This window comes from Panthera pardus, unplaced genomic scaffold, assembly GCF_024362965.1.
Source record: "Panthera pardus isolate Hobbes unplaced genomic scaffold, ASM2436296v1 HiC_scaffold_6, whole genome shotgun sequence".
In the NCBI taxonomy this organism is placed as follows: domain Eukaryota; kingdom Metazoa; phylum Chordata; class Mammalia; order Carnivora; family Felidae; genus Panthera; species Panthera pardus.
In genome coordinates this window covers 65,169,732-65,190,854 of record NW_026526991.1, presented here as the reverse complement: position 1 = coordinate 65,190,854, position 21,123 = coordinate 65,169,732, and the positions used below count along the sequence as shown (strand labels likewise).

The following is a 21,123-nucleotide window of genomic DNA, read 5'->3' as shown; positions in this document are numbered from 1 at the left end:
CGACCGGAGCCCCGGCCACCAAGGGGTGCGACCCCCCATTGGCCCCGCCTTCCCGGCTGCGGCCCGACCAATCAGAGCGGCTTTTACTGGCGGGTGGGCCGAGCCGGCCCAGCTGCTCGGAGGCTCTGGCATGGTAACGTCCCCGCGCGGGGGTGGAGGGGCCCGGGGCGGTCCCACAGCGCCCCCGGCGGCTCGGGCCAGGGCCGGGGGGGCGGGGAGGCCGCCGGGGGTACCCGGGACCCCGGGGGAGGGCGAGGGGCATGAGGGGTTAGGAAAGGGAGCCCGGGAGGGGGAGGGGAGTAGGGATTTGGGGGAGAAGGGGCGGGGAGGCCATGATGGAGGATGGCGGGGTGAGGGGAGAGGGGGGTTGAGTGAAACGTGAGTTGCGGTACTGGGTGAGGAGGGGGAAGGGAAGAAGTGAAGGGTGGGTTTCTGGAGAAAGGTCGGAGAGAGGGTGGGAATGTGGGAACCGAGGAATAAGGGGAAAGCTGGGGCCACACTTTCCCCTCCTGGGATATTTGGCGTGCAACACGCCCCTCCCCAGGCCCAGTGCTTGTTTCCTCTGGAGGCCAGGATACCCCGTAAGACCACTTGGAGACCCCCCTCTCTTTCGTTTCCCCCTCATTGTCCCCTGAGGTGAGGAGGGGGCATTGTCTCCTGAGGAAAGAGAGGCTTCCGCCCCCATCCAGTGCTGGATAGTCCAAGAAACGAGAAAGCAGAGGACCCTTGGTCCCAACCCTGACTCTGCCATCAACAAACTGTGTAACAACTCTGTGTGACCTTGGGCAAGTCACTACCTTTCTTTGGGCCTCAGATTTCCCATCGGTTTTTAAAAAAGAAACAAGGAAAATGCATGAGAATGATACCCCAGATCTTTTCCAGCTTCAAAATGGGGTGGTTCTTGAGGAAAGAGTTCAGGAGAACGGGTTCTAGGATGTGGGGAAGCAAGGGAAAGAAGGCTGAAGATGGAGGCGAGGCCTTCAGCTGGGGCTGCAGAAAATCCCCTGGGATGTGGGGGGATGGTAGGCACAAAGCGTGCAGGGCTGGAGCAGGCTAGGCAGCGCCTCTGGAATCCTATTGGAGAGACGGAAGAACTCTGGAAGTCACAGAGGAGGTTGAGACCTAACCCAAGAAAATGAAGACCAGAATGAGGTCTTCATCCTGAGGGGATGGCAGATCAGAGAGAAGCAGTGGAAGGTGTTTTCTAGTGAGACAGCCAGTCTCTTTGGGGAGAAGGAATGCTAAGGCTGGTATAGAGGAGGGGGGACTAGGATGGTCTTGAAAACAGGGAGGGGCCCGTGCTCTTTGGGGCAGCTGAGGCAGGTAGACTGCGGGGTAGTCATGGAGGCTGGTCTCAGCCTCCATGGCATTTTTCTTTTTGATGATAGCTACCCTTTCTGAGAGGTGTGCCTTCCAGCTTTCGTTTTCCAACACAAATCCCGTTAGGGAGTGAGTCAGACCAGGCCAACCTTCAGGATTGTGTGTGAACTGGGGTGAAAAGAAAACAGGAGAATACGTTTGTAAGAAATAGCTGTGGCACCACCATCCTTGCTGGGAGGCGGCTCGGTGGAGTAGTTGAAAGTGCAGGCTTTGGGGTCAGACTGCTTGGATTCCAAACCTGCCTCTGCCACTTAATCTCTTAGAACCTCGGTCAAGTTACTTAATCTCTCTGAACCTCAGTTTCTTTATTTATAAAATGGGTATAATAATAACCTCTTAGATGGTAGCAAGGATTAAATGAGTATTTGGCATGGTATCTGGCTCGTAATAAGCACTCAATAAATATTAGTTGTTAGATGATATTAATCCCTCTTTCCATGCTCTTCCTTCTGTCTCTCCATTCTTGCTCTTTTCTCTTTTTATTCTTTCTTCTGAATCTTTAGTTCTGAGATGCCCCTTAGATGTGAAGTCTGAGAATTGATTGCACCTTGGGGGGGGGGGGGGGTGATTCCACTGGCCCAGGTGAACATATGATGATCAGATGATCAATTGTCTCTTCATCATATCTCTCCAGCCCACAAATCTGTTTTTGTTCCAGGAAGACACAGGATCTTGATCTCCTTTAGCCCCATTTCCTATATCCCTCTCTCACACGAGTTACTTCAGAGTCTCACCCCAAAGTGTAATAAGACCCAAAGTTGTACAGGCACTGAGTGAGATAGGGGCAGGGGTGTTTCAGGAAAGAAAGTGTACACATTGCACAGGGGAAGCTGAAGAAAGGGAGGGCTTTGGAATTTCCATGGTAATTTATGTTCATTCCATTGCTCTGTCCTCTGCGGGAACTGTCCAAAACAGTCCAGTATCTGGATCCCGGCCAGGGGTCTCCATTCCAAGTTAAAGATGGTCAGTGCTCGCTTCGGCAGCACATATACCAAGTTAAAGATGGTCATATACAGTTCATTTTTCTATTATTTAGATTTTCCCATGCTAGTATTTTATTCCAGTTCCCTTTCCCCAGCCATATAGACAGCCTCTGCCAGCCTCTGTCCCTCTCATCACAGGCTGCCTTTACCCAGAGAATTTATACAAATGTACCTGAGCATATGCACACACATGCACACATTTGCCTGTTTAGGATATTCCAGTATGCAAAAATCTAATAAGGTGAAGGATGAGCCTGCATTTGATCACAGTACTTTGTATGCAGGGCCCTGACTAGACACTCAAGAGGAGGCTTAAAAGGAGAAAACATAATCCCTGAATATAGAGAAATCTCCTGAATAGGGAGATGGGCAGTCCCGTGGGAAACACCCAGCAAACGTCCACAGAGTAGCAGGTCATTGGTGCCAAGTAGTGCAGCATTTATCCTGAGGGGACGCAAGTAGGTAGGAGTGTGTATATGTGTGGAGGATAATCATAAAGGTAATCTGAAGATTGGATCATCTTGAACAGAGACCGTGGAATAAGAGGAACACATGGCATAACCTAACAATTGCTGTGCAGAGAGGAGGGCAGCCATGGAGTCAGGCTGAACCAAGAAGAGTGGAAGAGCGTTGTTGAAAGGCTTTGAATGTTAGGTAGGATTCTGTGGGGTGAGCAATAGGGAGTCATCACTAGTCCTCAAGGAAACGTTGGATCCTTGCTGATTTAACCACAGGGGGAGTGGGGAATATGCTAGAGTGAAAAAACCAGACCTGTTTCCTGTGGCAAGGGCTATGCCTGGAAGATAGGACTGGAGGGCAGGTTGGATCCAGTCCTGGCTCTGTCCCTGACAGGCGGGGTATGGGACTGATAATTCCCCTTAGTTTTCTCATCTGAGAAAGGAGACTACCTTGGGTGGTTGCCAGAAGACCCTCCAGATCTGCCATTCTGTGTTCCTGAGTAACTACCATGCCTTACCAGTGGCTGTGTTTTGTGGGACCTGCCAAGACCATTCAGTCATTAAGTCAACAAACATAAACACCTACTGTGTGCCAGCCAGGGACAGTGAGGAAAATACAGTGGGGATAGGATATCAGAGTGAGCAAAAACAGGCAAAGTCCCTGCCCCTTAAAGTTTAAGGTCTAGTGGAGGCAGCAGATAATTTCATTGATTCTAAGACTCACATTTTAACATTTCTTGTCAAAATACATCTTTTTTATTAATTTTTTTTTTTTTTTGAGAGACTACGTGTGTGCCTGCGTATGGGAGGGGCAAAGAGAAAGTGAGAGGGAGAGAGAGAGAGAGTCTTAACCTTAAGCGGGCTCCACACCCAGTGCCGAATCCAACATGGGGCTTGATCTCCTGCCATGAGATCATGACCTGAGCCAAAATCAAGAGTCGGACCCTTAACTGACTGAGGCACCCAGGCACCCCACAGATAACTTCTTAAAATCGATGAAGTATCATAATTTAAGTGTCAGCATTTGGATTTTATTAGTGCCACCTAAAATAATCCTACAATCAGCATTGTGCAAAAAACTGTAAAATTCCAGTGGGTAATTGCTAAAGGGGGAGGGTACATGGTACATGAACATGCAAAAGAGGGCTCTGACTAGCCTGGTCCACTGGGTTGGGAGGGAGCCTTTCCTGAGGAGGTGGTGATTGACAGATGTGAGACCTGTAGGCTAGGTGTATGGGGTTGGCAGGAAGTTGTGCCTGGCAAAGATGCATGCCTGACATGGGAGAACTGAGAGGAGGTGAGGGTGGCCAGATGGAGCACAAACCCAGGAGCTCAGCGTGGATGAGGCTGGCACAGCAAACCTCCCACAGCCTTCCAGGCCTTGGGTAGGGGTTTTGGTCTCCACCCTGAGAACAGTGAGAGCCGTCAAAGAATTTTAAGCAGGGAGTAGCATGGTCTGAGGTGCATTTTGATGAGCTTGTTATGGCTGCTGATTGGAGCGGATGTGAGGAGACTACTACAGGAGGTTGGATGAACAAAAGGGGTGGTAGGGTGGAGGAGGAAATGGAGAAAAGTGGATGGATTCAAGAAATGTGTATGAGGCACAATTAGCAGGACTCCATGACATAGTGACAAGGCAGAGGGAGGTGTGGAGAATGACTCACTGGTTTCTATCTTAGACAACTGTATGGTTGGTGGTGCCAATCTCAGATGGGCAACTCGAGCCTAAGAGGGCCCAAAGATGGTTATGCAGCGTCTGGGAGGTCAGACCTCCCAGGGCAAGTGTGGCACAGAGGAATGGATTTCCTCCCATATTGATTAGTTTCTGATTTTTCACGCTAAGGACAGTCGCGAGCAGGAGCAGGTCTGAATACAGGGCCAGAGTAGGTGAACACTGAAAGAGGTGATTCAAGTTGGAATAGTTTGGCTTATGCCCTTCTCTCCTTAGGACAAGATGAGTGGAAAAAGGAAGGACAGATATTGCTAGAGGTAGAGATTAAAAAGCATCTTTAAATGCTGAGCCTTCTTGGCATAGGGGTCATTGGGTAAGTAGGGAAATTGGGCAGCAGTGAGGTGTCTCCTCTTCAGCCAGCTACCACCTTTCCATAGAACTCCTTCCTCCTGACACCTTCTAACCTTCAAGCAAAAAGGAGGAAGGGCAGGGCTGTTGGCTGCATCTCCAAGCCTCAGTTCGCTTGGGGGAAAAAAAAAATTATATATATATATATATATATATATATATATATATATATATATATATATATATATTTGAATAGGGGGTATAATTACATGGTTACAAAGGGTATACATACAGTGAGAAATTTCCCTTCCCACTTCTGTCCCCCTTCTACTGATTTCTTGTATGTCATCTTTTCTCTCCAGTTTTCATACAAATGATCCAACTTTGCTGTACTTTGCTTTTTTTTTCCCACTTATTAACGTATTTAGAGATTGCTCCTATCAAGACAATGAGCATCTTCATTTTTTATGACTATATAGTATTCCATTGTATGTTTGCGTATAATTTCATAGTTACCTAGTGATGGATATTTGGGCTGATTCCAGTCTGTTTTTACGAATAATATGGAATGGAAACATACATACGTAATTTTGGCCACGTGGGGCTATATTTACAGAATGAATTTTTAGAATTAGGGGTGTTTGTTCCTTCATTTGTTCTTACATTCATTCAATATTTATTGAGTACCCATTATGTGCCAGACACTATCAGGTATGAGGAGTCCAGCTTTCAACAAGTCAGACATGATCCCTGTTCTCATGGAATGTTATTATACTTTAGTAAGGGGATAATAATAATAATTACAAAACTGTTATATGCACCAAGAAACTTAGAAGGGAATCAGAATAAATTGGAAGGGATCTGCTTTAAATAGTCAGGAAGTCTTTTTAGAGCAAGTGATATTTAAGCCAACCACTGAAGGATGGGATGTGGCAGCCGGTAGGTGTAGGACAGGGAGACCTAGGCTGTTCAGAGTATCAGCCACAGGGAGATGGGTTTGGGATCTATAGGGGAGGGGGAGTAGAGCTAAAGAGGAGGGGGTGATTGGGAGTGGGAGGTCTCAGAGTGAGTGAGTGACTAAGGATGAGGCCAGTTGTGGGAGGCTGGCAGTGAAGAGAGGAGGCTAGTGCTTTGAAGGCATAGTGACTGTTCACAGGGCTTTGGGTTTGAATCTAACTGGGTGAATTCAGGTAGGGGAATGGGAAAAGAGGTCACTTCCTCCCGGGATACTTTGGGAATGAGAGGCCTCTGCTGAAGGTTTGAGGGAGGCTCAGCCTTTGCCCACAGACGGGAGAATGGATGAAAAGCCTTGGGAAGAGCTAGTCTGTGCCTGCGGTACAGCTGCCTCCATCTTTTCTGTGGCTTTGGCAAAATAAAGATGACTTTTTTTAAAAGTTTTTTTTTAACGTTTATTTATTTTTGAGAGACAGAGCATGAGCAGGGGAGGGGCAGAGAGAGAGGGAGACACAGAACCTGAAGCAGGCTCCAGGCTCTGAGCTGTCAGCACAGAGTCTGATGCGGGGCTTGAACTCACGAGCTGTGAGATCATGACCTGAGCTGAAGTCCGATGCTTAACTGACTGAGCCACCCAGGTGCCCCTAAAGATGACTATTGAAGGGGCATGGCCCGCTGGCTCTTGGCTGGTGGAAGAGAGTAGACCTAGCCAGGGCTCAGAGCTGGGCATGGGCAGGAAACTGGGCCAGGAGACCCTTTCTCTGAACTTTGTGCTCCTTTTTCATCCTCACCGCTCTGCTTCCCTTCTGCAAAAGCCCATCTCTTTGCCCATCCTGGGTCCTATGACTTTTCTCTCCCTCAACAGTCGGTTCCCGATTCTGGTCCCCGGCCCCCAGCAGCGCCTGCCCCCTTCCCACCGGGGCCCCCCATGATGCCACCACCCTTCGTAAGTTTCATGTCTTTCCCTGGGCTTGGCTTTTCCAGCCTGCAACCCCCAGCTCCCCAGTCCCTAGCGCTGCTGCCTCGCCAGCACGGTTTTGTGTAATGTCCCCTCTGCTGCCCTTGGTAAAGGGGTGGTGTTGCTTGGGCATTGGGGTGGGATGAGCTGCTGTTAAGCATCCAGTCCATAAAGCTGACAGCTCCCCCTTTGTCTTTTTGTCCTTGGGATGCAGTGGGGCTGGGGTAGGAGAAGTGGAAGGGAAAAGACCCTGTTAGTGTGAGGGCGTGGCAGGGCTGCCTTTCTCTTTCACTACTCCTTATCTCTGTTCTTTCAATACGCCACAGAAGGCAGACTGAAATAGCGGCTGGTGGACACAGAGTTGGAGAAAAAGGGATGGGAGGCAGGGGACTGGGGGATTTGGATACCTGGAGTCCTGCCTTGTGGCCCTTACTCTGAGAGGCCTCTTTGGGGAGAATTGGCGAGGAGGTGGAGCCTTCCAGCCACGGTCTGGCGGCAGTTACACTTCCCTTTTCCCTCTCCCTTCCCTACCTCTGAAGAAGTTGTGTGCTTGCTTGTTAGACCCAGAAGACCCTCTCCCCCTCCCCCCCAGTTATCAGTCTTTCTCAGTGGTGAGGAGCAGGCAGTTTCATGCTTTGTGCTTCTCAAACTAAAGCCTTGAAATTGCCTCAGAGCTGGGGTGGAGGGTCAAGAAGGGTGGGAGACAAGTCGATATTCCCTGATAGGTCAATGCAGTGCCTTCTCTGCTCAGTATCCATTCCTTTCCTCATTTTCAGATGCCCCCTCCAGGAATCCCCCCACCCTTTCCTCCGATGGGACTACCTCCCATGAGTCAGAGACCGCCAGCCATCCCCCCAATGCCACCTGGCATCATGCCCCCAATGCTTCCACCAATGGGGGCGCCACCACCACTCACACAGGTAATCAATCCTCTCTCCTCACCAGTGCCTCAGAAAACCTGTGAGCCTAGCTGGGGGTAGGGGTTAGAGTGGGCATCTGGACTTCAGAAAGTAAGGGGAAAAGAGAGGGAGCTTTGGCTAGGCCCATGAGGATTTGTCTGCTGAATGACTGGAGAACACTCCTCGGCTAGGCCGAGAGCCCAGAAGCCGGGGATTGTCTGAGGGAGTGCCCATGTGAAGGTCATGGCCCCAAATAGGATCTCTCAGGAGCCTGCCTAGCCTGTGCCTGCCCTCACCTTGGTAGCTAGTTTTTGTCTTCTTTGTATCCCTAGATACCAGGAATGGTACCTCCCATGATGCCAGGAATGCTGATGCCAGCGGTGCCTGTCACCGCAGCGGTAAGCACTGGGGACCAGCAGGAAGCAGGCTCTGCACTGCAGCCCTGTGGGTCTGATTTGAAGTACAGGGATATGGCCTCCATTCTTTCCCTCTTCTCATCGGATCCACCTGGTCCTGGCAGCACTCCCCACACTCAAGTCCTCCTCTCCAGCCATGTACTCTGCTCTTCTAGTTTCTCGCTCATCCCCAGCGGCATGTACATTCTCTCTTGTTACTTCTCGCCGTGCCCAGCTTCCTTAAGGAACACATTCATGGCTGACACTACTGTCGCAGAGCTAGCACTGTGGACACTCGAATACAGTCCCCTCTTCACATCTTCTTTGTTTCTGAAGGAAGAAACGGCACCTGGGGATCTCACCGTACCTTCTTGTGCCATTGCTCAGTATAGTAGAGTCTGGGTAGGATGTGGCATTTGGCATCCACTATGGAAGAGGGGTCTCAGAGGTTGACTCAACAAAATACTGTCACCTGAGGAAGACAACAGAGCTGCTATGCAGTTCCCCTTAGGGTCCTAGAGCCACGGCCCCAGAGGGTGGGGGATGCCTATTAGGGAGCAGAGGTCCCTGGGAGCAGGACACATGGATCCTGGCCTGGCCTGCTTCTTCATCCCCCATGGCCTGGGTCCTGGGGGCCACTGGGCTTGGCCCCAACCCTTCCCCCTCCTCTTTCTTCGGCAGACGGCTCCGGGTGCGGACACAGCCAGCTGTGAGTCTTCTGGGGGTCTGCTCACCCCAGGCTCGGAGGTTGGGGGGTACAGGGGAGAGGGGAACATGGACTAGAGCCCACCCTGGATCATGCCTGTTGGGATGCCAGGGGGCCTGGGATGTTGATGGGACCAGGGGATATTTATTGGGGATGGAGTAAGGGAGGAATAGGTGGGATAAGATGGGGATTGGAGCAAGGACTTAATGTTTCCTTTGGCTTCTTTTCTAGCTGCTGTGGCTGGGACAGGCCCTCCGGTGAGTTCTTCCAGCTCAGGGGTCTCTGGGTTGAAAGGCTGAAAGTTGGGGGGCTGATGGTTAAATCTTTGGGGTGAGGAGGAGGAGCTTTGGGAAAGGAGCCTTGACCACCATTCTGTGCCCCCCCCCCCCCAGAGGGCCCTGTGGAGTGAGCATGTGGCCCCTGATGGGCGCATCTACTACTACAATGCTGACGACAAGCAGTCCGTGTGGGAGAAGCCCAGCGTGCTCAAGTCCAAGGCAGAGGTCCTGAGCGGGGCTTTCTGGCCCTTCCTTTCAGCTTCCCTGACCCCTCCAAGTTCTTGGCTTCCCCTGAGTCTTTAACCATGCACATGGTTCCTCTGATCCCAAGATCCCTAACCACCCCTCAACCTCCCTAGGATTTCAGGAAATCTACCTTCCCCCATGTTGTGCCAGGCCAGGTGGTAACTAAAAACTCCTATGTTCTCTATTCACTGGATCCCCTTAGCTCCCCCAATTGTGGCTAGAGGGCATGCCCAGTCCACTGATGTCCTCTGCCCATCCTCTTGCAGTTGCTGCTGTCTCAGTGTCCCTGGAAAGAGTACAAGTCAGACACGGGCAAACCTTACTACTATAACAACCAGAGTAAGGAGTCTCGCTGGACCCGGCCCAAGGATCTGGATGACCTGGAGGGTGAGGAGGGGGTGGGCCTGGGCTGTGGTTCTGGGGGGTGGCACTTGCCACCCTGTGACCACGTTATCTTTTCCCATTGCAGCTCTAGTCAAACAAGAGGCTGCAGGGTGAGTGACTTGCCCACCTATCCATCCAAATTTGGGGGCCACCCGAGGGGTGGGAGTGAACCCTCTCTCCATGGTCCCTGCTCCGTGGAAGAGCCAGCTGTCAGTCTCCTTGTGGAGTGGTCTGCTCTGGCCCCAGTCCTTCGCAGGATAGAGACCAGCTGGTCCGACTCTCCCTGTCTCTGCTCTACTTGTGGACACTGCCCTTCTGGCTCATCTGTAGGAAGCAGCAGCCGCAGCCACCTCAGCCCCAGCCTGAGCCCCCACCTGTGCCGCCCGGCCCCACCCCTATGCCTCTGGGCCTTCTAGAGCCTGAGCCAGGTGGCAGTGAAGATTGCGATATGTCAGAGGCTGCCCAGCCTGTGGAGCAAGGGTTTCTGCAGCAGCCGGAGGAGGGCCCCAGCAGGTGAGGGCTGCCCCCTGAGACATTCCAGATACTGGCCTCGAGCTCCCAACCTAGTTCAACCCTTGAACTCTGCCAGGTCTCTTGGGAAGGGTGTGAAGATCTGGGCTTGGCCTCTGAAGGGCAGAAAAGGGCTGCTCTGGGGAGCCAGGAGAGGGTGGTATGCTGCTGATTGCATAGGGCACTGAAACTGTGGGGACTGGGAGATGGCTGTGGCTGAGTCCCCTTTGCCCCCCAGTGCTGCTGGACAGCATCAGCCACCGCAGCAGGAGGAAGAGGAATCAAAGCCAGAACCAGAGAGGTCTGGCCTCAGTTGGAGCAACCGGGAGAAAGCAAAGCAGGCCTTCAAGGAGCTGCTGAGGGACAAGGTGCGGGGGTGGGGCTCCCAGGGTAGGCCTGGAGGGGGCTGGAGGTGGGCAGGCCCCGTGACCCCTGCCTGCTCCATTCTAGGCTGTCCCCTCCAACGCCTCGTGGGAACAGGCCATGAAGATGGTGGTCACCGACCCCCGTTACAGGTAGGCCTGGGCAGAGGGAGCCAGGCCCTCCAGACCATGTTTGTGAGAGCAGCTGGGCTAGGGCCTCCCTGAGAAGCCCAGCTCAATACTCAGGCCCCAAGGGGGCCTGAGTCAGGAGAGCGATAGAAGGGCAAGGGTGTAGGGAAAAGAAGCTGGAGGGCCTCCTGGAGGAGGAGGGGAAAGGTATCTGATATGAGACATTCAATAAATGCTTGTTGAATTGAATTGATTGGAACTGAATTAATTGGGGTGAGGGGGCTGGAAAGGGTGGAGGCCTGACTGCACCTTGAGCAAAAGGGCCCAGTGTTAGTGGTGTCTTGGAGCCCAGTCTTCCCCTGACTGCCTCCCACCCCTCCCCTCATCCCAGAGACCCATTTTGCCTCCTTGCAGCCTTCTGTGCCCATGCATGGACCCCTCACTCAGATCTGTCTGCCATGACCCTGCTTGGTGGCTGTGCAGGGTGGTTCAGGCTGACTCCCCTATCCCCATCCCGCTCCCACCCTCTTCCACCCCAGTGCCTTGCCCAAACTGAGTGAGAAAAAGCAGGCATTCAATGCCTACAAGGCTCAGCGGGAGAAGGAGGAGAAGGAAGAGGCCCGGCTAAGGGCCAAGGAGGCCAAGCAGACCTTGCAGCATTTCCTGGAGCAGCACGAACGCATGACCTCTACCACCCGCTACCGGTCAGGGGGCCTGGCTGGGGTGGGGCCTGGGAACCCTGAGAACATGCGGGCCCAGGGTCTCTGTTCCCTGCTTACCTACCCATGGGCCATATACTCCACAGGCGGGCAGAACAGACCTTTGGGGAGCTGGAGGTATGGGCTGTGGTCCCTGAGAGGGATCGAAAAGAGGTTTATGATGATGTCCTCTTCTTCCTGGCCAAGAAGGAGAAGGTAACAGTCACTGGCTGGATCCATTAGCCTGTCTCACTTTAGATTGTTCATGTCTTTGCATCCTTATGGACCCTGGCCATTCATTTCTCCACTGTCCCAGGGTCCCAGCTCCTTACTCAGAAGCTGGTATGGCACTTGCACATCTCCCTGTTTCTGGTCTGGGCCTATAGCCTGGGTATGGGAGGGCAAGAAAGCATCTATGAGGGGTTGGTCTGTAACCTGTGCCCCTTCCCCTTTCTGGGAGCATGAAAGTCTGGAGTCTGGCCCTCCTAGGTTCCCTAGCTACCTGCCTTCCCCGAATGCTCCTCTGTCCAGGCCCACTTGAGTAGCTCCGACCTATCCTACCTTACCCTGACCCTGACACTGTGGCTCCCCAGGAACAGGCCAAGCAGCTCCGGCGCCGCAACATCCAGGCCCTGAAGAGCATCCTGGATGGGATGAGTAGTGTCAACTTCCAAACCACATGGTCCCAGGCCCAGCAGTACCTCATGGATAACCCCAGCTTTGCTCAGGACCACCAGCTGCAGAGTAAGCCCGGGTCTCCGTTCCTGCCTGTCCCTTCCCCTTTCCTCACAGACCTGGGACCCCACTCTCCAGACTGGAGATGGAGAATGCTGGGTCACTCCCTCCTCCCCTCTGGTGTCCACTGTTGACCTAGACATTGTATGTCCTTGGAGGAAGAGCTCTAGGATAAGTGTCAGAAGACCAGGAGATGATGATTTTTATAACTCATGTGAATATGGTCTTAAATTGTCATGGCACTGTGGGTCTTAACTGGTCACGTGTGTTACAGTGAGCTGTTGTTGGCCTGTAATCACTGGTAATATCAGAAATTTATCTTCTGAACTTGCATCAGAGTCTGACTGATTCCCAGTTCTAGAAAACCTCAGATCCTGAGATTACTAGTTTCATATGATTACTTCCAGTAACTGAATTCACAAGAGCTGAATACATGCTACTTTTTTTCTTCTACATGAATGAACCCTCCCCCAGAACCACCATTCCAGCAGCTCTCCCACATAGCCCTCTGGCCCTCTTGCCCACCACCCTGGGTGACCCTGGCATCTACCAAGGCAGCATCCTTGAACCCTGGGGGTGCTGGGGTCTGTGAGGGTGTCCCACTAGTGCGGTACAGGCTGAGCCTCCCCCCGCCCTGCACTTAGACATGGACAAGGAAGATGCACTGATCTGCTTTGAGGAGCACATCCGAGCTTTGGAGAGGGAGGAGGAGGAAGAGCGGGAGCGGGCCCGCCTTCGGGAGCGGCGTCAGCAACGCAAGAACCGGGAGGCCTTCCAGGTATCTTTGTTGCCCACTAGATTGGAACTCTGCTCTGCCCTGGACCATAACCTCTTTGCCCATGCCCTGCCTCCTCTCAGCTAGGCCCACTGTTTCATCTGTGTCTCGTCCTGTCCCACCTCCACGAGGCCTCTCTGTGCCTGCAGTTCTGCTCCTGCTGTGTCCCCTCAACTCTGGGCCTTGCTCCTCTAGGGAGACTAGATGTATGCACCACCCAGAAACTGCCAGCAGAGAGCACCCTAAAGGCACAGCTTGGCAGCTCAGCCAAGTTCATTTCCTTTTGGTAGGGAGCCAGATAGGCATAGCTAGCTTGTCCCCCAGCTTGGAGGTGGCGGTGGTGGTGGCGGGTTACTGAGATGTATCACTTTGGGAAGCTGAAAGCAAAAACTATAGGAAGAACATTCTCCAGACAAGTTTCTATTTCTCTGCCTTCTAGCCCAGCTTCTGCTCAAGTTTTAGTTCATTCCTGTCTGTATTTACATTCTCTGCATTTGCATTGCTGTCTGCCTCTCCATCTGTATCTCCTCATCTCTGCCTCCTTTGCCTGCATTTCCTCAATCTGGATTGTTCCTACCTCTCCCTACCATCTCCTCTCTTCCTCGCGTCTTTGGCTCTGCCTCTCTCCCTGTCTCACTCTCCCTGTAACTGGCCTCTCTCTGCTCAGACCTTCCTGGATGAGCTGCATGAGACAGGGCAGCTGCACTCCATGTCCACCTGGATGGAGCTGTACCCAGCGGTCAGCACTGATGTCCGCTTTGCCAACATGCTGGGCCAGCCGGGTAAGGCAGCCAGGCTCCCCCTTCTCTAGCCTGGCTTCCTGCCCTGCCAGCCTGTCTGCACCCCCACTCCCTCGTCCTGTCCTCGACCCCACCCCCAGGCCTTGGGAAGCTGCCGCCCGCCAGGCCCCCCTCCCTCCCTCCCCCGCAGGCTCCACCCCTCTGGACTTGTTCAAGTTCTATGTGGAGGAGTTGAAGGCACGATTCCATGATGAGAAGAAGATCATTAAGGACATTCTTAAGGTGAGGGAGGCCTGGGGTTGTGGGTGGATGCAAGCTGGGTGCAGGGCACACTCTCTGGACAGGACTTCCTGATAAGTCCTGTTTTGTAGGAGCATTGCAGCTCAGTTCAGCAGATATCTACTATGATCCCTTACTGTGCATTGAGGACACAGAAATAAGTAAGGTACAATTTCTATCTAGAAGGAGCTCATGGCCTTCCTATCTCATAGAAGATAGACATGACACCTATTACACAGAGGGGCAAGCGCTATTACAGAGACAGGAACCCAAAGAATTGACATTTGAACTATACCTTTAAGAACAAGTAGGTGGAGAAGGATGGAGGTCCTGGGCATAGGATATTACAGGAGCAGAGGCAAGGGAGTGGAGAGGCCATGGCACGTTAGGCCATGGCATAGCTGATCATAAACTGGTAGCTCACAGATGTGTTCCTTCTGGCCTGTACAGTATTTTAGAAAACTTTCAAATTTGTTGCTAATATTTTAAAACTGGGAGGTTGCACATAAAAATCTGAGTCTTCAGTTCTTTTAAAAATATGGATTATTGGGGCACCTGGGGGTCTCAGTTAAGCATCCGACTCTTGATTTCGGCCGAGGTCACGATCCTAGGGTTGTGGGATTGAGCCCTGCATCGGCTGTGCACTGAGTGTGGAGCCTGCTTAAGATTCTCTCTCCCTCTGCCCCTCGGCCCCCAGCTCACACGCTCTCTCTCAAAAAAACAAAATGTGGATTATCTGGCAGCACTGGCTGGTTTTGCAAGGCATTCAGTGGACCCAGGCTGGGACGCCATGCATGTCATCCTTATCGTCGTCACTCCCTATCACCTCCCTGGCGTGGCAGCGAGTTCAGCTGCCATTTACTGCTGTGCATGCACATTGCTTGTCTGACACTGGAGAGAGGGTTCTCAATGTCTGTGTCCATCAAAGGTAGAGAAGTGATAGAGACACTATAAGAGAGCCTTTTGTTTCAGAAGGAGAAAACCTAAGGAAAGCATATTTCTCTGTGGAAGTCAAGAACATGCAAATGCACTGGGGAGGCAGTATGCCCGGCAGTTAGGAGCAGCACCGTGGAGACAGACTACTTGGGGCACAAGTCTAGCTTAACCACTTGTTAGTTGTGTGACCTGCAGCAGGCTTTTAACCTTCCTTGGCCTCAGTTTCCTCATCTAAAAAATGGGGGAGTTTTCCACCAACATACACCTAATTACCAAGGGGAATAACTTGGTACCTGGGGTGAAAAGGGTCTGAGACCAAAGCTAGGAATGTCCCACTGCACACACATTTCTTTGAAATCCGGCGTTTTGCTTTACAGATTCAGGTGTTGCATCTTAATGCCACGTTATATCTCTCTTTAATATAAACTTAATGTTTTAAAGTTACTTACCATTAGGTAAGACATACCATATGGTCTCGTGGCTTCCTCTGTTTCTCTGGAACCACACACCCCAGTTTGGAAGTAGAGCCCTATGTATAAAATGCCTTGAATGCTAAAATAAGAAATTTGGATTTTTATCTTATAAGTTACAGGGAGCCAGGGTCAGATGATGTCCCGGAAGAGCCACTGGGTGAGTGTAGAGTAGTACCTCTCAGACTCAGTGCTTGTGTCCTTAGGGATTGATGGTGATGAGATAGTATTTGAAGCTTTGGGACACTGAAAGTCCTAGTGGCAAGTGGTTTAAACACATCTTGAGCTCGAGCCATCCTCTTCTGGCTCACCCCAGCCTTCTCTCCCCTGCTGTTGGAGCCCTTTGGTAGAAAGGTTAGAGCAGCATGGGACTCTGGAGGCGGGGTTAGAGGTGCAGGAGGTGGCAGGGAGACCAGTCCGGAGGTAATCTAGGTGGGAGACAAGCTAGAGCTCCACAGGGAAAACAGATGAGGGAGAGCTGTAGTGCTCCAGCTGTGTTTCTGAGACCCCCTGAGTTTCCTTGGGGGCACCTTGGGACAGGGAAGGGGAGCTGAGTGAGGGGAGGGACTTTATGCTCCTACTGTTTCTAAGTACAGCAGCTTCTCTTTTATATATTGGGGTTCTACGTAAGATTTTTGTTGAAAAAAATGTTTCTGCTGTTGAAAAAAAAGGAAGTTTAAAATCAGTAGGTTAAAGTCACTCAGAAGTAGGATGGACAGAGAGAGGCTGGAGAAAATAGAAATTCCATTTGGGGAATTAGTCTCAAAAGTAACCTGGGGCAGGGAGGAATAAAGCAAATACTGTATTTTAAATAGGATTATCATGTAAAGTATAAATATTTAATCTCAGGAGAGCTAAATTTTATTGGATGCTTACATTTTAGCCACGGAGTGGCTGGCCTTTGCTGACAGGCCTGTAGGAATCCAGTCCTCGCTGAGTCCTGTCTGGCCACATCTCCTGAGAAAGAAGCTGCTTTAGATAGTTCCCCTTTCTGTTGCCCCTTTTTGAGCTCCTGCCTATGGAAGGCTGAGGAGCCCAGGAGTCTCTATGGCCATCCACCAGCCCTGCAGACTGGGAGGGCACCTCTCACCCAATAGGATAATGCAAAGAGCCTTGGACTTGGAACAGCTGGAAGCCAGAAGATCTGGGCCTGGGACATCCATGGGAGTAGGGGTGGGGAGGGGGGGGGTAGCTCACAGGAAATGAACCCTCTTGGGATCTGCTTAATTTGAAGTTTCTATAAAATATCCGGTCAGTTACAGGTCTGAAATCAGGAGGGAGGTAGGGGTTGAGATTGCTAGAGACGGTGTAGATTGAAAAGACTAAATGCTATTCTCAGGGGAACACCACATGCAAGAGAGGCACTAAAAGAGGTCAGAGACAGGAGGACAGTGTTGAAGTGAGCAGCAGAGGTGCAAGGACTGATCAGTCAAATGAGGACTGAGAAGGGGCCCTTGGAGTTGGCTATGAGGAGGACATGAGCACATTTAGGAAAGTAGTGTCTGTGAAGAGGGTAGAGTAGTAGGTACGGCACAGACCTTAGGGTCAGGTGACTCCTGCCTGTTTAGTGGTTGAGATCTCTGCAAGTTATATAATGTCTGAGCCTCAGTTTCTTCATCGGCAAAATAGAGATAATTTCTGTGCACAGTTGTGAGAAGTGGTAGTATTTGTAAGTGTCTTGCTTATAGTAGGCCCAATAACTGTGTATTCGTTTCCTTTCGTGCTGCGTTTAAAGATTTTGAGTCAAAGAGAAAGAAGCAGAGGTTGTTAGCTTGAGGAAGGGGAGAGCAGGGTGGACAGGATGTTCCCGGTTAAGCGAGGTATGAGCTTGATGGAAGGAGCCAGTGGAGAGGTGAGATCGGAGCTTTCATTTCCCTGAGAGAGAGACTGGTGTGTTTAAGAAGGGCTGGAGCATGGGTTGAGGAAGTGCTCTCGGAATAAACAAGAGCATGCTCTCTATACTGTACACCTGAAAACGCATACAACACTGCATGTGAACTAACTGGAATTCAAATAAGAACTTAGAGAAAAGAAAAGCGTGCTGTGCATGGACACAAAAGCCAGAGCAAGTGAGTGCGGTGTGGAAGGAAGGGGAGGGAACTGGGCTGGTGCCCCAGCCGACTCCAACTCCAGTGGCTCCGCTTTTCACCAGGTTGACATGGGCCAAGTGAGATAACTTTCCTAAGCTTCTGCTTTATTAAGGTGTTGGGAGGCAGAGATGTGAAGCCCTGAGCCTGGCCCAGGGTGCTTCAAGAAGGGAAGGTATTTTTAGTAGTGTTCTGGAGACGCACACCCGATGGCCTCTCTTTCCCACATGGACTGAGGGGTCTGTGTGGGTGTGGTGCTTTAATCTGTGGGCTTTGGTGTCAGAAGGACTTGGGGTGGAGTTCTCTGTCAGCCACATACTAGCTGTGAGACCGTGGACAAGCGCTCTAGTTTCTCTAAACCTTGGTTTCTCCTTCCACATAAAATCAGGAGGCCAGGACCTATGCTTAAATTTCGATACTGAGGATTAAAAGCGATAATGTATGCGAAGTGAATGGTACCTGACACATAGTAAGCACTCCAGAACTGATCCAGAGGATGGGGCCAGCAGGTGTTGACTGAGAGTGCAAGGAAGTTACTGAGCGGCCGGAGGGCCCCCCCTGGGGCCTGGCCTTAGGCCCAAGGAACAAAGAATTAATTGTGAGAAACCCAGGCATCAGTCAGCAGACATGGCACACACACACCCTGTTCCCCCTCCCCATGTGACCCAACGCCCACCCCTCCCCCCGCCCCTGTCCAGCTCCCTGGGACATCCAAACCAAGGGTAGGCATGGGAGGCTTAATCATCAGATGGTGAGGACTTGGACAGCTTGGTTTCAGAAGTGCATCTGAGTCCTGCGGGTCTCTTCTGGAGGCTGGGGGACTTCTAGAGCATTCTGTAGTCTGACCCTCTGCCAGCCCTGGAGGCCAGCTTCAGGCTTCAGGCCCGTGCTGGCCCCTGCTTCATGTGCCACTGTGCCCACAGGACCGGGGCTTCTGCGTGGAGGTGAACACAGCCTTTGAGGACTTCGCCCACGTCATAAGCTTTGACAAGAGGGCTGCTGCGCTGGACGCAGGCAACATCAAGCTGACCTTCAATAGTGTGAGGGGCCGGGCAGGGCGGGGCTGTAGCCAGGGCTCCATTCTCAAACTCATCCCTTTGTCTCGTTCCATTCCTTCTCATTCACTGCCCCCGTGTGACCGTACCCCCTGTTCAGGGGATGGCAACAGGAGCTCAGACCCCAGCTTCCCTCGACCTATGGTGTGCTTGAGTGGGGCCTGGGCACCCACCCTCCTGGGTGACCCAGTTCTACGTCCTTTCTGCCCTCAGCTGCTGGAGAAAGCAGAGGCACGAGAGAGAGAGCGGGAGAAGGAGGAGGCGCGAAGGATGCGGCGCAGGGAAGCTGCCTTCCGAAGCATGCTGAGGCAGGCCGTGCCTGCTCTGGAGCTGGGCACTGCCTGGGAAGAGGTCAGGGCTGTAGCCTGGCACCAAACACCACCCCCTCAGTCCTGAGGGCAGCGGTGCTTCTCCACCACTGGGGGCCCACCCCAGTCATAGCACAGCTCGCGGCCAGCTTCGGCTCCCTTCCTTCCTCTGCCCCAGCCCTGCCCTGTGCTCATGGCGGTGTCCGTGCCGTGCCGGGGCTGGTCTGATCAGCAGTGCTCTCCCGTTCAAGGTCCGTGAGCGCTTTGTGTGCGACTCAGCCTTTGAGCAGATCACCCTGGAGTCGGAGCGGATCCGGCTCTTCCGGGAGTTCCTGCAGGTACTGGAGGTGAGGCAGAGCTTCTGGCCCCCTGCCCCTGTCCAAGGCTTATGAACACCCAGTCCAGCTCAACAGAGACTCCAGTGGCCTCCTCCTTCCCCTGGGGCTTTCCTTTCCCTGAACAACCAGGGGAGGTCTGACAGTGTCCTGGAGAAGCCTGAGGCCCTAGCCTGAGAGGAGGAGGCAAAATCAGATTTTAGGGTGCAGGGTCCTTCCTGGGGCTAACCCTGGTGCCGCCTTCACCGCTCCTTCTGCCTCTACCAGACTGAATGCCAGCACCTCCACACCAAAGGCCGAAAACATGGCAGAAAGGGCAAGAAGCACCATCGAAAGCGTTCCCATTCGCCATCAGTGAGTTGGTGGGCCGAAGGGATGTGGAGGGAGGCTGGACTGTCTTACGGAAATAGGAACCATGTTTCTTGTTTTTTCCCTACATCACCTCCCCCTCGAGTGAGATTTGAAAATTCCTTTGGCCCTGGATCCGCCTCTCTGTCCCCAGTTCCTAGACTTGAGGGCTTCTGGAGGCCAGAGAACCTGTGCCCTGACATGTATCTGCTGATCTGCCCAGGGTTCTGAGTCGGAAGAGGAGGAGTTGCCCCCGCCGTCTCTCCGACCCCCCAAACGGAGAAAGCGGAACCCCTCGGAGTCAGGCTCTGAGCCCTCTTCCTCACTTGATTCGGTTGAAAGTGGGGGTGCTGCCCTTGGAGGACGGGGTTCCCCATCTTCTCGCCTTCTCCTTGGATCAGGTAAGCAGTTGAGAGCTGGAGAGTTGACTCAGATGAGAGAAGGCCCCTGAGGAGCCCAGCCAGTGCCCTGAGGTTGGAGGTGGAGTGGACCGAGTAGGAAGAATGTCCCATCCCTGCCCAGGCAGGAACTGGGAGAAGGAAGGAAAACTGGACTGAGAGACTTCCTCAGATAGCTCCCTGTCTAAAGAATGAGGTCTATGGCAGAGAAAGGGATGAGCCCTCCCTCCTCCTGTGAGACTTACTGGGCATTTTCTGTCTCCAGATCATGGCCTTCGGAAAGCCAAGAAACCAAAAAAGAAAACTAAGAAGAGAAGACACAAGTCGGTGCGTAGAGAAGGGACTTCAACCCAGGGCCCTGCCATGTTGAGAGAGCTCTTCAGCCGCCTCCCGGGCTGTCCTTCACAGGAACTGAGCAGGCGGACTCTGGGCTCTTACAGAACAGTCCTGAGAGTGAGACAGACCCTGAGGAGAAAGCTGGCAAGGAGAGTGATGAGAAAGAACCAGAACAGGACAAGGACAGGGAGCTCCGGCGGGCAGAACTCCCCAACCGCTCCCCAGGTTTTGGAATCAAGAAGGAGAAGGTGAGAGGCAGGCACCTGACCCCAACCCAGTCAGCACTCTCTCCAGACCTCCGTGGCCCTCGGGGGAGGCTGTGGGTGAGCTGTGCCTTTGCTCCACTAGACGGGCTGGGACACGTCGGAAAGTGAGCTGAGCGAGGGTGAGCTGGAAAGACGGCGGCGGACACTCCTGCAGCAGCTGGATGACCACCAGTGACCCGACGAGCTGCTCTGCCTCGGGTCTGTGTGAGGCTGTGGATCCTAGGTCACCCTCACCATCTGCACTAGACTCCTTTCTTAGTCTGGTCTGTGTCCACTCTTCCTCAAGTAACCCCACCCCCAACACACCATTGTTGGCACCTCCCAAGGTTGCTTGTGGTGTTTAAGGGTCCTCCACTTCCCGGGCAACTAGTGCAGTCCTTGCCCTCAGCCCCAGACCAGAGATTGGTATGCCGTGTGGGGTGGGTGGTGCCAGTAGAGAAATGTGAGAAGGGGCCTCTAGGGAAGAATGACAGGTTGGTGACAGGTGGGGTCCTTACCCTCTAGCACCAGTACCTGCTTCTGCCTGCCCGGGCCCTCGGGCTCTACCACTCCTTCCTTCAGCCCCGGGACCCAGTGTATGTGTGTTTTGTTTTGTTTTGTTTTGTTTTTGTTTTTTAAATAATATTTATAACATGGCCAGTGGCTCTTTTATCTTTTCCATATATTGCTGGGTAGGCTGGGTACTGGGCAGGTGC

General features: G+C 52.5%; 1 protein-coding gene across 11 annotated transcripts; it reads left to right on the top strand.

Annotated features, from left to right (window-relative positions):
* Window positions 1–23: 23 nt before the first annotated feature.
* Window positions 24–21,064, top strand: PRPF40B (pre-mRNA processing factor 40 homolog B). 11 transcript variants are annotated; one of them, XM_019419276.2, is made up of 26 exons: window positions 24–133; window positions 6,661–6,741; window positions 7,530–7,673; window positions 7,985–8,050; window positions 8,729–8,756; window positions 8,985–9,010; window positions 9,146–9,256; window positions 9,544–9,616; window positions 9,747–9,771; window positions 9,992–10,174; window positions 10,410–10,539; window positions 10,622–10,686; window positions 11,202–11,366; window positions 11,468–11,576; window positions 11,954–12,104; window positions 12,740–12,873; window positions 13,538–13,652; window positions 13,801–13,892; window positions 18,306–18,422; window positions 18,651–18,788; window positions 18,997–19,092; window positions 19,348–19,434; window positions 19,652–19,829; window positions 20,092–20,153; window positions 20,267–20,410; window positions 20,511–21,064. In XM_019419276.2, exons 1-26 carry the CDS (start codon window positions 131–133, stop codon window positions 20,601–20,603), a joined length of 2,616 nt encoding a protein of 871 aa, XP_019274821.1. In that variant the 5' UTR covers window positions 24–130; the 3' UTR covers window positions 20,604–21,064. The 11 variants fall into 11 exon arrangements, with proteins under 11 accessions (XP_019274821.1, XP_053751729.1, XP_019274819.1 ...); XM_053895754.1 differs by having other exon boundaries at window positions 9,908–10,174; XM_019419274.2 differs by having other exon boundaries at window positions 9,544–9,664.
* Window positions 21,065–21,123: the final 59 nt, after the last annotated feature.

Coding starts and splice junctions, on each gene's coding strand:
- PRPF40B (XM_053895752.1), top strand. Junction 12,874..13,537: donor AGAACCGGGAGGCCTTCCAG/GTATCTTTGTTG, acceptor CTCTCTGCTCAG/ACCTTCCTGGATGAGCTGCA. Junction 13,893..18,305: donor TCATTAAGGACATTCTTAAG/GTGAGGGAGGCC, acceptor CTGTGCCCACAG/GACCGGGGCTTCTGCGTGGA.